Source organism: Hippopotamus amphibius, chromosome 6, assembly GCF_030028045.1.
Source record: "Hippopotamus amphibius kiboko isolate mHipAmp2 chromosome 6, mHipAmp2.hap2, whole genome shotgun sequence".
Classification (NCBI taxonomy): Eukaryota; Metazoa; Chordata; class Mammalia; order Artiodactyla; family Hippopotamidae; genus Hippopotamus; species Hippopotamus amphibius.
The window spans coordinates 3,710,478-3,725,298 of record NC_080191.1 but is presented as its reverse complement, the minus strand read 5'-3'; the positions used below and the strand labels follow the sequence as shown (position 1 = coordinate 3,725,298).

The 14,821-nt window shown below is 35.3% G+C and overlaps 1 protein-coding gene across 2 annotated transcripts in view; it reads right to left on the bottom strand.

The window, feature by feature from the left end:
• PDE10A (phosphodiesterase 10A) overlaps positions 1-14,821 on the bottom strand; it is a 294,827-nt gene that overhangs the window by 21,468 nt on the left and 258,538 nt on the right. For both annotated transcript variants that reach the window (XM_057740083.1, XM_057740084.1), the window contains exon 18: positions 10,753-10,925. In XM_057740083.1, coding sequence (XP_057596066.1) covers positions 10,753-10,925 — 173 coding nt within the window. The remainder of the gene's footprint in view (positions 1-10,752; positions 10,926-14,821) is intronic.

The following is a 14,821-nucleotide window of genomic DNA, read 5'->3' as shown; positions in this document are numbered from 1 at the left end:
ATTAAAAAGCCAATGCTGAAATGACTATTCTTTTCCCGGCTGGATTATCTTGGCCCCTTGGGTCTTTTGTAATCTGTCCCACCAGACTGTCTACCCTAACACCAACACAGTCTTAATTACTGTTATTTTATAGTAAGTCTTGAAATTGGATAGCATGTAAGTCCTCCAATTTGGCTTTGCTTTGTCAAAATTGTTTTGACTTCTGAGTCTTTTGTATTTTTACATAAATTTGAGGTCAGTTTTGTCACTGTCTACAAAAAATAGCCGGTGGAGATTTTGACTAGGATTGCATTTTTCTGAGGAATATTTGCAGAGAATTGATAGCAATATTGAGTGTTGCAATTCATAATCATGATATATCTCTCCATGCATTTTGTATTCTTTATTTACCTCAGGAAATGTTTTGTATTTTTAGCATAGAGACTCTATATCATTTGTTAAATTTATTTTTTAAGTGACATTGCAAATGGAATTGCTTTAAATTTCCAATTCATAGTTATTCATATGTAAACTAAATTAATTTTTAAATGTATCCTGTGAACTTGCTAAAGTCACTTATTAATTCTAGTAGTTTTTTTGGAGATTCCTTAGGAAGTTTTTAGTAGATGGCATGTGATTTAAAAATAAAGACAGATTGGGCTTCCTAGGTGGCGCAGTGGTTAAGAATCCGCCTGCCAATGCAGGGGACATGGGTTCGATCCCTGCTCTAGGAAGGCCCCACATGCCAAGGAGCAACTAAGTCCATGTGCCACAACTATTGAGCCTGAGCTTTAGAGCCTGTGAGACACAACTATTGAGCTCTTGTGCCACAACTACTAAAGCGCACACGCCTAGAGTCTGTGCTCTGAAACAAGAGAAGCCACGGCAATGAGGAGCCCGCGCACCATAGCAAAGAGTAGCCCCCGCTCACCACAACTAGAGAAAGCCTGAATGCAGCAATGAAGACCCAACACAGCCAATAAATAAATAAATAAATAAATAAATAAATAAATAAATTTATAAAAAAATAAAATAAAATAAGTTCAGCCAAAATAGACAAATAAATAAAACAAAGACAGATTTACTTTTTCCTTCCTAATATTATTTATTTATTTATTTACTTAGTTTCAGTATAATGAACTGGCTATGATCATATGGTATTTCTTCTTTGTTCCATTACTGTGAATTATATTAATTACCAAATGTTAAGTCAGTTTTCTATTCCTGAGATAAAATCTATTTGTAATATTGTCTTTTGAATATGTGACTTAATTTGTTATACTTTGTTATGAATTTTGGATCTGTGTCCAAGAGAAATATACATCTTTTTTTTTTTCATGGAAAGGCATTTTATTTTAAATATAGCAGTTTGTACATATCAATCAATATAGATCTTTACTATTTTTGTAATGTGTTTGTCAGATTTTGGTATCTGTATTCAAGCTTCATAAAATAAAATGGTAAGTAATAGTCTTATTTTCAGAAACATTTTGATATTATTTTTTCCATAAATGTTTGATAGAATTCACAAGTGAAACCATGTGGTCCTGGTGCATAGTTTTGTTTAAGAATAAAATTTCTTTAATGGGACATTCAGATTATCTGTTTCATCTTGGTTCATGTACAGTAAGTTGTAATTTTCAAGGAATTATCCCATTTTTATCTGTTTCAAATTAGCATAAAATTATAATAATCTCTTATTGCCTCTTTTTGTCCACATTATGTAATGCTATCCTCTTTTCTACTGTTAATATTGGTAATTGGTATTTTCTCCTTTTTTCTTACTTAGTCTTGCTAGGAGTTTATACATTTTAATAATCTTTTAAATCACCAACTATTGGCATCATTAGTCTTCTCTATGTTTGCTGCTTTCTGTTTTATTGTTTTGCTCCTCTCTCGATTACTCATTTCAAGTTAGGATTTAATTTACTCTCCTTTATCTAGATGCTTCAGATGTTATCTTAAAACACTGGCTAACATAGGAATTTAAAAATAAATTTCTTTCCCAGCACTGTTTTAGCTGAATCCTACAAATTTTGATAGTTTGTTTTCATTGTCATTCAGTTTGAAATAGTCTCCTTTCCCTTGTTATTTCTTCTTTGATACATGAGTTATTTAGAAGTGTGTTGTTTAATTTCCACATACTTAGGGCTTTTCTACATAGTTTATTGTTATCCTTATTTCCATCACAATAAAAATATTCTATGTTTCAATCTTTTGAAATTTACTGAGTTTATTTTAGGTATCAGCACACACTCTAACATAAATATACCATGTGCAGTTAAAAAGAATATGTAGTATTTTTTTAGTGTTCAGTATATATAAAATAGGTTATGTTGATAGTGTTGATTTTCCTTTGTCTTAGATATTTTATGTACTTGTTCTATAAATTGCTTACAGAAAAATGTAAAACTCTCTAACTGTGGTTTTATTTATTTTCCTTTTCTGTTCTGTGAGATTTTCCTTCATGGGTTTTGCAGCTTTGTTAATAAGGTGCCTGCACATTTAGGACTTTATTTCTCTCTATGCATTGACCCTTTTATCATAGTAAATTATTCTTCTTAATGTCTCACGATATGTGGTCTTCAACTCCACTTTGTCTGATATTACTACAGCCACACAGCCTTTTAAAGGTGTTTGCATAGTATATCTTTTTCCATCATTTTACTTTCAACCTATCTGAGTCTTTCTATTTCAAGTGTGTATCAGTTATACAACATACAATTGTCTTGTTATTTTATCAAGTCTGATACTTTTTGGCTTTCAGTTGAGGTATGACTCCATTTACGTTTAATTGTTAGTTTTTACTGTTAGTAGATGGCAAGTCTACCGTCCTCACATCTGCTTTCCATTTGTTGCATCTGTTCTTGTTCTGCTTGCCCTGCCTCCTTATGGGCTAATAAAATGTAGTTTTCATTATTCATTTTTCCTCTTTTTTAAGAAAAAGCTATACTTTTATTTTTCCATGGTTTCTATACAGATTACAATATGCATACTTATAGCATATACTTAAATTTAATACTGTTCCACTTAACACTTCACTCTCACCCTTCACAAACATAAGAACCTTACAACACTGTAATTCTATGTACCCCTAATTCTTTGTGCTATTGTTCTCATATATTTAATCTCTATATATGATATAAACCTCACCTTACTTCAATATTATTTTTACTTTAATCACTCATTTATCTTACAAACAAAATTAGAAGATACATGTGACAATTTATATGTCCTATTCTCTTTATGAAGATCCTTAGAAACAAAACAGAAAGCAAGCAAACAAATACCCAAAGTATTTGGAAATCAGGGAAGTCTTTTAAATTAACCTCTACATCAATGAGGAAACAGAAACAGAAATGAAAATCACCTACAAACTAAGAAAAAGGAGAGTGCTTCATCAAAAACTTGCAGGGTACAGTTCGATTAGTAGTCAGATAATAATACATACATATTTTTTTCTTGTGCAATTTGAGAGATAAGAAAAGGAACAAAGAAAGTATAAAGAAGACATAAAAATAAAAGTTAAAATTAATGAAAGAACAAACACACAGAAAGAAACCATAAATTTTTAACAAGTTCGTTTGTAAAAAAAGAACAATTAAAATGAAAGGGCAAATCTGATTAAGAAATAAAAATATATTAAAAATTAGATAACTACTGATATGGTAAGATTAAATAAATTTTAAGTGAGAATAATTTTTGTAAATATTTTATATGAATTTGAAAGTCTAAAGGAAAAATGATTTTCTAGCAAAATAAGTTGACCAAGAGGTGAAATAAAATGGAAAAGCCAAAACAAAACAAAAACCTCAAACCACAAAAGACATTAAAAAGTGTGTTAAAGATCTTCCATTAAAAAATGTGCCAGACTATAATGGTTTTACAAATAAATATTATTTATGCTTCCCCAAATGGATATCTTTAGTTATTTAAGCCCTTCTAGATCGGAGAGAAATTTAATTGCATAACTATCATAATCTTAATAGCAAATTATGGTAGCATACAGAAAAATAACTACATGTCAATTAATGGATTCAATGCAAACTTGCTAAAAAAAAAAAAGGAAAAATTTATTTCCTTGGCATATTAAAAAAGTAATTCCATGGGAAACTAGAGTACAAGGAACTCAGTGGTAGCACAAAATTAGGAAATTCAAAAATCTATTAATAAAATAAGAAATCAGCAACACTAAGAAATTAGGAATATCATATTATCACTGAAATTTGAATATGGGTTTGGTAAAATTCCTAATAAAAGTAATAGAAACAAGAGATGAAGAAAAAAACTCATAAATGATAAAAATGATTTATCAAAAATTATCAAACATCACATAAAAAGTTAAAAATCTAAAATCACTGCATTAAAATCAAGCACATATTAGATATGTTTTCTTTTTCACCATCATCCAACATTGTTTTGTAGGTTCTAGTTGCATAGTCAGATGAGAAAGCAAAATAGGTATCAATATCAGAAAAGTGGAACAAACGGATATTTAATTGTAGATGACATGATTGTAGGCCTAGAAAATCCAAGAGACTAATATTTTCAACTGACATATAAAACATAATAAAACGACTAGAAAACACATTTTTAGAATTCTAGTAATGATAAATACATTCTAAACAAAATTCAAAAACAAGTCTTTGAAGGTAACTGAGCACCTAGTGCAGGCAGAAACTGGAAGGGGTTCAAAACCTTTGGGTAAAATCCACATTTATTAGCTTTTCTGCTACGATTATGGTTCGGTGTGGCTATGAGATATTTAAAGCCCCCCCAAAAGTCACGGTGTGGTGGAGAGGTTAGCCTTCAGGGCTGTCAGAACACACAGAAGTTGAGGAGAAAAACCCTGGACAGGAGACAGCTGCAAAGGTGAGAGTTTCCAAACATGCTTTCATATTTCCCGCAAATCCTCGGCTGGACCCGGGAACCAAGGCCAACACAGAAACAGAACCACACAAAGAATCCTTAAGGCACGTATCCATAAATTTAGGATGATCTATGAGAAATTTAACTGGCCACTTGAATAAAAGTCATTTATCCTCAGAGAATGACAACAGAATCCAGAAAGATAACGAGAATAGCATATAAATTAAAAAAAAAAATTGCTGGACATCTGAAGAAATAAAAAAATGTATTCCATGACTCGGAAAAAAAAAAAAAAAAGCAGTCAATAGAAAAGACTCATAGAAGACTCAGTTGGTGCAAATGAAAACAAGGATTTTTAAGTAACTGATATACATATTAAAGAATCTCCAGGAAAATATACACTTGGATAAAATGGGTGAAGAGATAGGAATTTTACAAGTGACATAGAAGGTATAAAAATGAACCCCAAACAAATCTCAGAACTGACAAATACAATATATAAAATACATCACTGGATGGAATTTGTAACAGATTTGAGAGAACATTAGAAAGGACCAGAAATTAAAGACGAATCACACCTAATTACCCAAACTGAGGCACAGAGAGGAAAAGTGACTGAAAAAACAATACAGAGCCCTAATACTTGTGAGACAGTATTAAGCAATCTATCATATGTGTAATTGGAGTTGCAGAAGAAAAGTGACAAGTTGGCAGAAAAAAATATTTGAAGAAAAATAATGGTCAAAACTTTACTACATTTTATTGTAATCAGCAGCCCAGAGACCCAGAAACCTCCGAGGAACTCAAGCAGGGAAAATACAAGGAAGACACTTAGGCACACTATAAACAAAGTGCTGAAAAACCAAAGGTATAAGAAAACCTTAAAAGCAGCCAGAATAAAAAGACATGCTACATACAGGAGAATAACAACAAGAAGGACTGCTGACTTATTGGGGGTGGGGAGGGGGCGGGGAGAAGAAAAGGTGCAAGTCAGAAGACAGCTGAACATTTTAAAAATGCTTAAAGAAAGCCTGTCAACTTAAAATCCTAAATCCAGCAAAAATATCTTTGAAAAGTGAAGCCAAAATAAAGGTGATAAACTAAGGCTGAAAGAATCTGTTGTCAGCACACCTAGAAATGTAAAGTAAGTTGTCTGGACTGAGGTAAAATAATTACCAGATGGAAATTGTGGACCTACCCAAATGAATGTGAAGCGTTGGAAATGGTATATATACATGAGAAAAAATGACAGATTATCTTTTTCTTTTTAAAAATTCTTTAATAATCAATTAACTACTCAATTAAAAATATTAGCAACCTGTGTGATGTATGTAGCAGTATAATATTTAACAACAATAGCATAAAAGACAAAATGGGGCATAAGTAGATTCTGTTTTTTTAAGGTTGTTCTATTGTACAGAAATGGAGAAATATTAACTCAAGGTGGACTGAAAAATGTAGACTCATGTAAACTCAAGAGCAACCACTTGAAAATACAGAGGTGTGACAATAAAAGCCAATAGAAGATATAGAACACAGCAACAAAGGAAACATGTAATTAACGCAGATGAAGACAGGAAAGGGGGGTGGAGAGCAAAGGCCTAAAGAGAAAGCAAACAGGATAATGCGACACACAGAGTCACATGCGAAGCAAACAAACTGGCAGCCCTAAAGGCAGCTGCGACTGAAAGTCTCAACTACTGCTGATTACAAGACACATTTTAAAGGTAAGGATGCAGACAGTAAAGGGCTGGAGAGAATATGACATGCCAGTAAGTAGGCGTAAGAGAGCTGGTGTGGCTGTCAGACACAGAAAGCTTCAGGGCAAGACGTACTACCAGAACAAAAAGAGAATTTCATAGTGACAAGAGGAGAAATCAGAGAGAAGACCTAACAAATATACAAACGTATAAGCCCCTAATAACAAAGTTTCTAAACACAAGAAGCAAAAGTGAGAAATATATAAGAATTCATAACTTTTTTTATACTGGAAACTGTATTTCCGTTAAACACTGGAAAAAGTACATTCACACGTGATGAAATCTATAACGCAACCAGTATAATTTAACTAAAAAAGTGATAGGATCTGTGTAAATAAACTATATAAAATGTTATTCAAGACTAAAAAGGCATGCCAATGCTTCTGGATAAGAAGCGAATATACTTTCATTTACAAAGTGAAGAAATAAATGCAATACAAATGCAATCAAAATCCCAATGTGAATATTTTTAATTGAAAACAAACCTGATAGAATATTCTTTTCCTTTTTAAGTATTCACCATGAAGGAAATAAAGGGTCATGATGTCTATAATTTACTAGGAAGTGGCACAGTGAAAAAAAAAAGGCAACAAATATATTAAAATGTTAATTCTTGAATGTGGGTATAAGTATACATTTCAGTATAATTTCTACTTTTCTTAAAGTTTGAAATTTTTCTTATAAAAATATAACAAATACATTTACTAATAATTTCCATGAAATTTTTGGAAAGTAAACGAAAGATGAAGATTATCTTACCAGGTATGAATGATAAATTTCAACATAGCTACAATAATCAAAACAGTATGATCACAGTTGAGGATTAGAAATTCACATTTAAATGGCTTAAGGGGGCTTCCTTGCTGGCGCAGTGGTTAAGAATCCGCCTGCAAATGCAGGGGACACGGGTTCGAGGCCTGGTCCAGGAAGATCCCACATGCCGCAGAGCAACTAAGCCTGTGCACCTCAACTACTGAGCCTGAGCTCTAGAGCCCATGAACCACAACTATTGAGCCCATGTGCCACAACTACTGAAGCCCATGCACCTAGAGCCCGTGCTCCGCAACAAGAGAAGCCACCACAATGAGAAGCCGACACATGGCAACAAAGAGTAGCCCCTGCTCTCTGCAACTGGAGAAAGCCTGCGTGCAGCAACAAAGATCCAACACAGCCAATAAATAAATAAATTTATTTACTTAAAAATAAATAAATAAATGACTTAAGGAGTCCAAAGTAGTATTTAAGTTTATATGAAAACTTCAATTCACAATTCAGTGGGAAAAAATAGATTGTTAATTAAATGATATTGATCCAACCCATCAGGAAGAAATAAATTTATGTTCATAAAAATAAAACTCCAGAAACATTAAGATCTAACTATAAAAATATGCAAAGAAAATTTTAAGTACAAAGTGTATTGCCTTGAAGACAGGGGAGGCCTTCACAAGCAGGGCAGGAAACCAGATTTGAGAAAGAGAAATGAAAGAGTTGGCCTTGTGACATTAAATTTCTTTGTAGTTAAAATAAAATATGAATAAAATTTCTGAAAAACACCTAAAGAAAATGTTTGTAACATATAACAGAGAAAATATCAATAACCTTAACAAAAATGTAGAATGCAAACTGATTTACAAAAAAAATAAAGAATTCAACAAAAAATATACAAAAGTTGTGAACAAAAAGAAGTAGGAACAAGAGTCAACCAACATGAAAAGATCTTGAATGCTGAGAGCTATCAGAGAGTGGCATAAAGAGAAACAGTTTTCACCCTGTGCTAGGAGAAGTGTGAATTTCTACAGTCCTTTTAGAAAATTTAACATGTGTCTAAACTTCTAGCACCATATGCGATGTGATATATATATTTTAAAGGACAGTAGATAAGAATTTATAAGAGCTTACTGCAGAATTATTTATAGTGCAAAGTTCTAGAAACATCTGATCAATAGGAGGAAGGTTTAACGAGCCTCGTCTAGTCCTCCACACTACCTGATGTCATGTAACTCCTAAAAAGAGGCAAGCGTCTGGTACCGGCGGCCCTCCTCAGCTGCGGGTTCTGCATTGCAGGCTCAGCCAACTTCGGACCGTGCGCCTGCGGAACGGGCGGAACCTGCGGATGCGAGGGCCAACAAGGGGACTTAGGGACCTGAACGTCCGTTGATTTTGTCCTGGGGGTGCGTCCTGGAACACATGGCCTGCAGATACCAAGGAAGGCCTTTAATCACGTTTTTGTTTAAAAACACATATTTGTGCATATTTACATAGCTTTTAATAAACACAGAAGAATGCATGGGATGACACCACACCAAACAGGTTTTTGTTCTGATCTAAAACAGAATACAGCGGACCCTCCGGGTTCTCATCCGCGTTGTGCGGACAGGAGAGTGGTCCTATTAATTGTCCGGGACCATCTTATACAAGGGACTTAACACCAGGTGCTCTGGTACCTGCAGGGGCTCCGAGAACTTTCCCTTCCTCCACCCCTATACCTGCGGACGACTCTATTATTGTTTTTCTTGTGTATTCCTGCACTCTTTGAATTGTTAAAAATATGCATCACCTTAAAAATTCTCTAATCATCATAATATACAGTATACACCACTAACATGTATATATGCATTAAACATCAAGTATATTATTTGCAATTAGATTTTAAAATTTTCTAATTTATAACATTATTATTGTAATCATTTTGCTAGAAACATACGCAAGAAACTTGTTACTGCTTGCATGACTCTTACTTGTAACTTAAAAACAATGTATGCACATAGTTTGCAGCAAGCCAAAGGCTAGTTTAATCAGGGCACATTTCTCCAATCTTATTGCCATTAAGAAAGAGAACTGTGGACAAACACCTGTTTCTACAGCCCTTAGTACAATGACTACTCACGGAATCTGTCAGAAGCACAACACACGAAGACTGTAAATCACACGCCTCCCTTGGGCTGCAGGCGGAAGAGGGGTGCCACCCTGCAGGACTGGCCCTTCTGCCACCCTGGGAGGCCTGGCAACGTGTCCAGACTGCCCGACGTAAAATTAAGATATATTTGTTCTCCTCAAAGAAGGTTCCCCATAAAACCTTTGATGATCATGTTCCTGAAGTGGCAAACTTTATTATGTATCTACCTACAGCCATTTGTAAACCTAATGTTTGTGTTTGGGCTACCTGAGTGAACTGCTTCTAAGAACTGAAAGCAGATTCCTATAGAAAGAAATGTTATGATCAGTACAGTACCTTAATGGATCACAGAGGAGGTACACAAAGCACCTGAACAAAGAGAATAGATTCAAGTTCAGCAAGACTAGAATGAACCAATAAACAAGTATTCCCAATCCTAAAGATAAAGATGGCATCACTTAAGATGGACTTAGACATGGAAATAGCAAAAGGAAAGTCCTACAAAGAAAAGCTGGTGGTAACCACCTACACACCAGCAAGGACAAGAGGCATTTTAGCCACTGGACTGAGTCTAACGGACAGATGGGTGGACAGGTTCACAATGAAAGCACCTGACATACTTCTGAATCCACCGGGCAAGTCACACCTTCTCAGGAAAAATGGAATCAAACCACCTTAGCCTGATACCATCAGGACATGTAAGGAAGCTCATTCTCTTTACTCTGACCCCACGCTCAGACAAACTTCAGATCGCCACTTGACTTCCGAGAGGATTGTGACCACACTGAATGCCCATATTCTGATGCTTGTAACTGAATATATGTTTGTAGATCACTAAAATGGAATTCGAGTCTTATTAATCAATAACATTGGCTTGGTTAGTAAGTCTGATGAATCCACTTCCGCTTGCTTTTGAGTCTGCGAGGCCAATGACCAAGCACTGGGCTGGGGCAAATTCAAGGAGAGGCCTCTTGGAAAATGACTTCCCTTTAAAGTACCCATTCCTGTGGGACCAGTTCAAATGCCAAGTCATATTTCAGTTATCTTCACGATCCCTTGTCAGCAATCTTGTCAAACAATGAAATATCCAAAGTAAATATAAAGTGCACATAAAACAAAAAAACACATACATTCTTTTTACATTTTTTCCAAATATAAATTTATGCCAGATTACATTTTTGTTTTTAAACATAAATTTATTCCAAATAACACTTCCTGGGCTACTAAACTTTCAAAAATTATTTTTACCTATGCGATTGATTATTAAGGTTTAGCGATCCGGTCTGGTACATCTCTTCCAACTGTTTCCTGTTTCCAAAGTATAAAGCAAGGTCTGTGGCAATGATGGCTTTGCGGATGATCTCAAGCACCTGCTCATATTCACTGGAGCTCAGGGTGGAGAAGATATTGTGCCCTTCCAACTAGGGAAAAAATACAAATAAACACCACCAATAACAAGCACAAGCTCCAATCTTATGACATTTTCAGTTACTTGAAACAACAGTCAGTCAATGGCATTTGGTCAGGACAGGTTTGGGGGGAACAAAAGGATAGTTTGAAACGACCAATGAAATTAAGGTTTTCGTTTCTCTTTAACATAAAACCATGAAGCTACCACTTAAATGAACTATTTGAACTACATAACATTTCCCACCACAAAATCCCAGTGATTTAAATATATACTTAGTTTGGGGATAATTCTAGTAAGTAATTAAAGGACTGGAATATGTAAAATATTTAAGTAAAAGACTTTTCCCTTTAAACTAATTAAAAACTTGGGTAATTTTCACATTATACGGAAATTAATGGGCTTAAAAAGTCATTTATATCCTTGTCCAAGTTTGCAAGCCTAATGAGTAACAACATATTTTCCTCTGTATCATAGAAGAAAGTGTCCCAGGACCTGAAAATAAAATTTAGGCATATTAAAAACTCTCCCTGCAGGAAAGAATGCTTTTACATAAAACCCAAACCCCTGAGGTGCAAAAACTGTAAGGCCATCCTCTCCTCTGTCCTCATGGGAGATGGACACCAGCAGACCACCCTAAACAAGACCAAACACTGGTCATTTGGATTCCATTTTCTCAGTTATTCTTCTGTATATGAATCTCTTAAAAACTTTTTACAATAATTTCTTCCTAAGGAGTTTAAATTTTTATTTGTAATTGAGGTTAAAATGGGTCATTTTTATTCAAACAAAAGAGGTTGAGATTCAATTTGTGGGTTCATCAATTATTTTTTAATGACTTATTAGTCAATATAGTTGTACTATAAATTGATTTTTAATTGTTTCCACTTATGTCAAGCTACATTTATTGGCTGACAAATCACATTACAAACTGGAAATTATTAAAGTACATTTCTTTACAAACTCAGATAAATACAAAATAAGATATTGTCTGCTTCCTGTTACTCTGAAATAAGGTTGTATGTGCCCCATTTATTTTCAATTATCAGACTCTTCCTGTATTATTTACTTTTCAGGTGTGATATTTATATTTAAATTATCCTATGATAAATGGAGTTAGCTCTAGTTGGTTCTTTTTCAGACACCAGCAATAGTAAGGGTTTACATTTGTAGAATGCTCTAAGGTTGTAAAGCACTTTCAAACACATGATTCCACTTTCAAATGATAAAATTTAAGTAAATCTTTGATATTTTATTGAAATGAAGTATTTGCTGAAAGACTGACAACATTTTGATGTGAGTAAAGAAAAACTTCAGTACTTATATAAACTGGTTATTTCAGTAATTTATAGTAACGCAATCTCATTTGTAGCAGCCTTCATAAATACAACAGGGCCAAAGAGGTGGACATGATAAGGACAGACTTCAGCTCAGCACAAGGAAGAACCACCTACATGTTCAGAGTTACCAGATGAACTATGCAGGGGACGCTGTGGGTGGCTAGTAACTGATGGGGACGAGGGAAGGGGACTTAATCACTGGGAAGGTGGTTGAACTCAATTAACTTTCCAGCCCCTTTCAACCTCAGTTCTAAACTTGTGCTGTAGAAAGTTACAAGCAAGAAATCTGTTCTCTGACTCGTGCTAAGAAATCTGCTTTGCTTTGGTCATCACTCAAGTGAAGTAGCTGGCCTCTGCTTCAGCACTGAATGCCTTGTGACCTGGGCTCCCACCTCGTAAACACATTTCACACTGGATGTGTTCGATTGGTACTCCTGCACACATCTGCTTTCAACAGGTCATCTAAAGAGGAATCACGTGTGATGTATATTTATATGATTTATTCTCTCTCACCAATAAACTATTAAATACAGTGTGTAAAATATTCTCACACACCCTTGAAATTTATGTTTTAATCTCTCTAAAACAGGGAATTCTTAGCCTGGGTTCTAGAAATTCTCTTGGGGATCACAGAGTGATGAACTCACGGCAACTATATACAGTATGTTAAAGTGTGTTATCCATAAACACATGTTTTCATCAGAGTCTCAAAAGTATCCACGATCTAAGACAAAGTAAGACCCATTTTAAAGCCTCTGCATGAGTTCTGCTGGCTATTTCAGATTCATAATTTTTTTACTTTCCTTTTCAACATTAAAGGGAAACTAGGTGGAAAAGTTCAGCAGTGAGCCTTTATAATGAACAGCTGTACCCAGGACGCTTTTACTGTTTCTTTCAACATTTTACAAGGGTAAAGGGAATAAACGATAAACAAACAATAAATAGCTCCTTCCCTTCAAGAGATACAGTATATTTTAATCAACACTTTGCTCCTACCAAAACAAAAGAAAATAAGAAAGATACAGCAACCAAGCACAGCAGGTAAACAGCCCAAAATGTTTTGAAAGCTCCAATTTCACATTAGTTAACAACCTAATAAAACCTCATAAAATAATAAGATACTTTTATATACCAGTTGATAAGTTTATTATAACTAATATCCTAGGTTGTGCTGTTTGAAGTTTACATTAATTCAAAGCAGTTGATGCCATTTTGTACCAATCAAGCATAAAATAAAAAATATATTTTATACCCAGAAATGTTTCTAAAATCCCAAAATAGGTAAGAAGCATATAATTCTTATGTCTATGAAAGCTTATAGTAGCTGAGATTTGTTGAGATATGAGAGAATATAAACAACACTGAAACGGTCCTGATGCTGAAAGAGTCCTCAGGCACTCACTCTGAGCGGATGGTCTCTGAGGTTCCTCCTAACCCTCAAACATGATGGTTCTAAGGATGCTCATGGTTCTGATTCATTGTGGGAGCACTGCCTTCTTGCCATAGCTGTATCTTCCCCATCACAAAGTGAGGAATGTACATCTCACTGAGCAGATATCTAGTCTGTGGTGTTTCACTTTGAGTAAGGATGTTAGTAGTTTAGTACCTACTATATCCAAGGTCCTAAACAACATAAATTCATTTTGTTGAGGAGTTCACTGTTCAGTGGTACACAAAATAGAGCGGCATGGTCTCCTCGAGTGAGGTAAGAGAGGACCGTGGGGGAACATGGGCGGCTCTCCCTGGACCAGTCGGAGGAGCAGGGGGGCAGCATGAGACTGCGGGTGTTTGCTGGAACCACACACGTTTCAGTATGGCTGGGACACATTTAATAGAGAGACGGTGAGAGCTAAAGTAAAGGATCTTTAAAGGGCCTGGATGCAGAACTGAAATATGATGTGGGAGGTAAGAAGGAGCCCCTGTGGATTAAGTAGGTGGTTTTCCAAGCAGTCCCTCTGGCAGCAGTGTGGACTGAAGTGGCTCAGAACCGAGGCAGAAGGGCAGATGATCAGAAATCACAAGTAATTCTCCCCGAAGCCCTTGCTGCTGAGCTCTGTAGAAGAGATTCTCATGGAGGGGCTTTGGGGCTCAGCTTCCAGTATCTGCACGCCGGCCAGTCCAGGCCTCGCACCCCAGCAGCCCTGCCCACAGCCGGCTGCGACTCACTGTCACAGGAGCAACAGGCAGAGGCTGAATCACTCTGGGGCCTCGGGATGAAAAAAGTCGATGATGCAACTAATTGCTTCACACGTTCACAACGACGACGCCTTGAAAAGACATGTAAGACGTACTTTGATATTTAATTGCCTACTGCATCGAACCACATACTAGGAAACACGAGAGTACCACAGGTTTTGGAGTCAAACAACTGGCTTTTAATATCCTTCTGCCACTTACTAGCTGTGTGAAATGTACAAGTTACTTAACCTCTTTGATGCACATTACTCTTATTTGTAAAATGGAAATGAATAATACTACCTGTCTCATTGGACAACATAAAAATCAACTGCATTGAAACATGCAAAATTCTTAAGTTCCTGGTTCCTAGGAAGTACTAATAAATGATGAA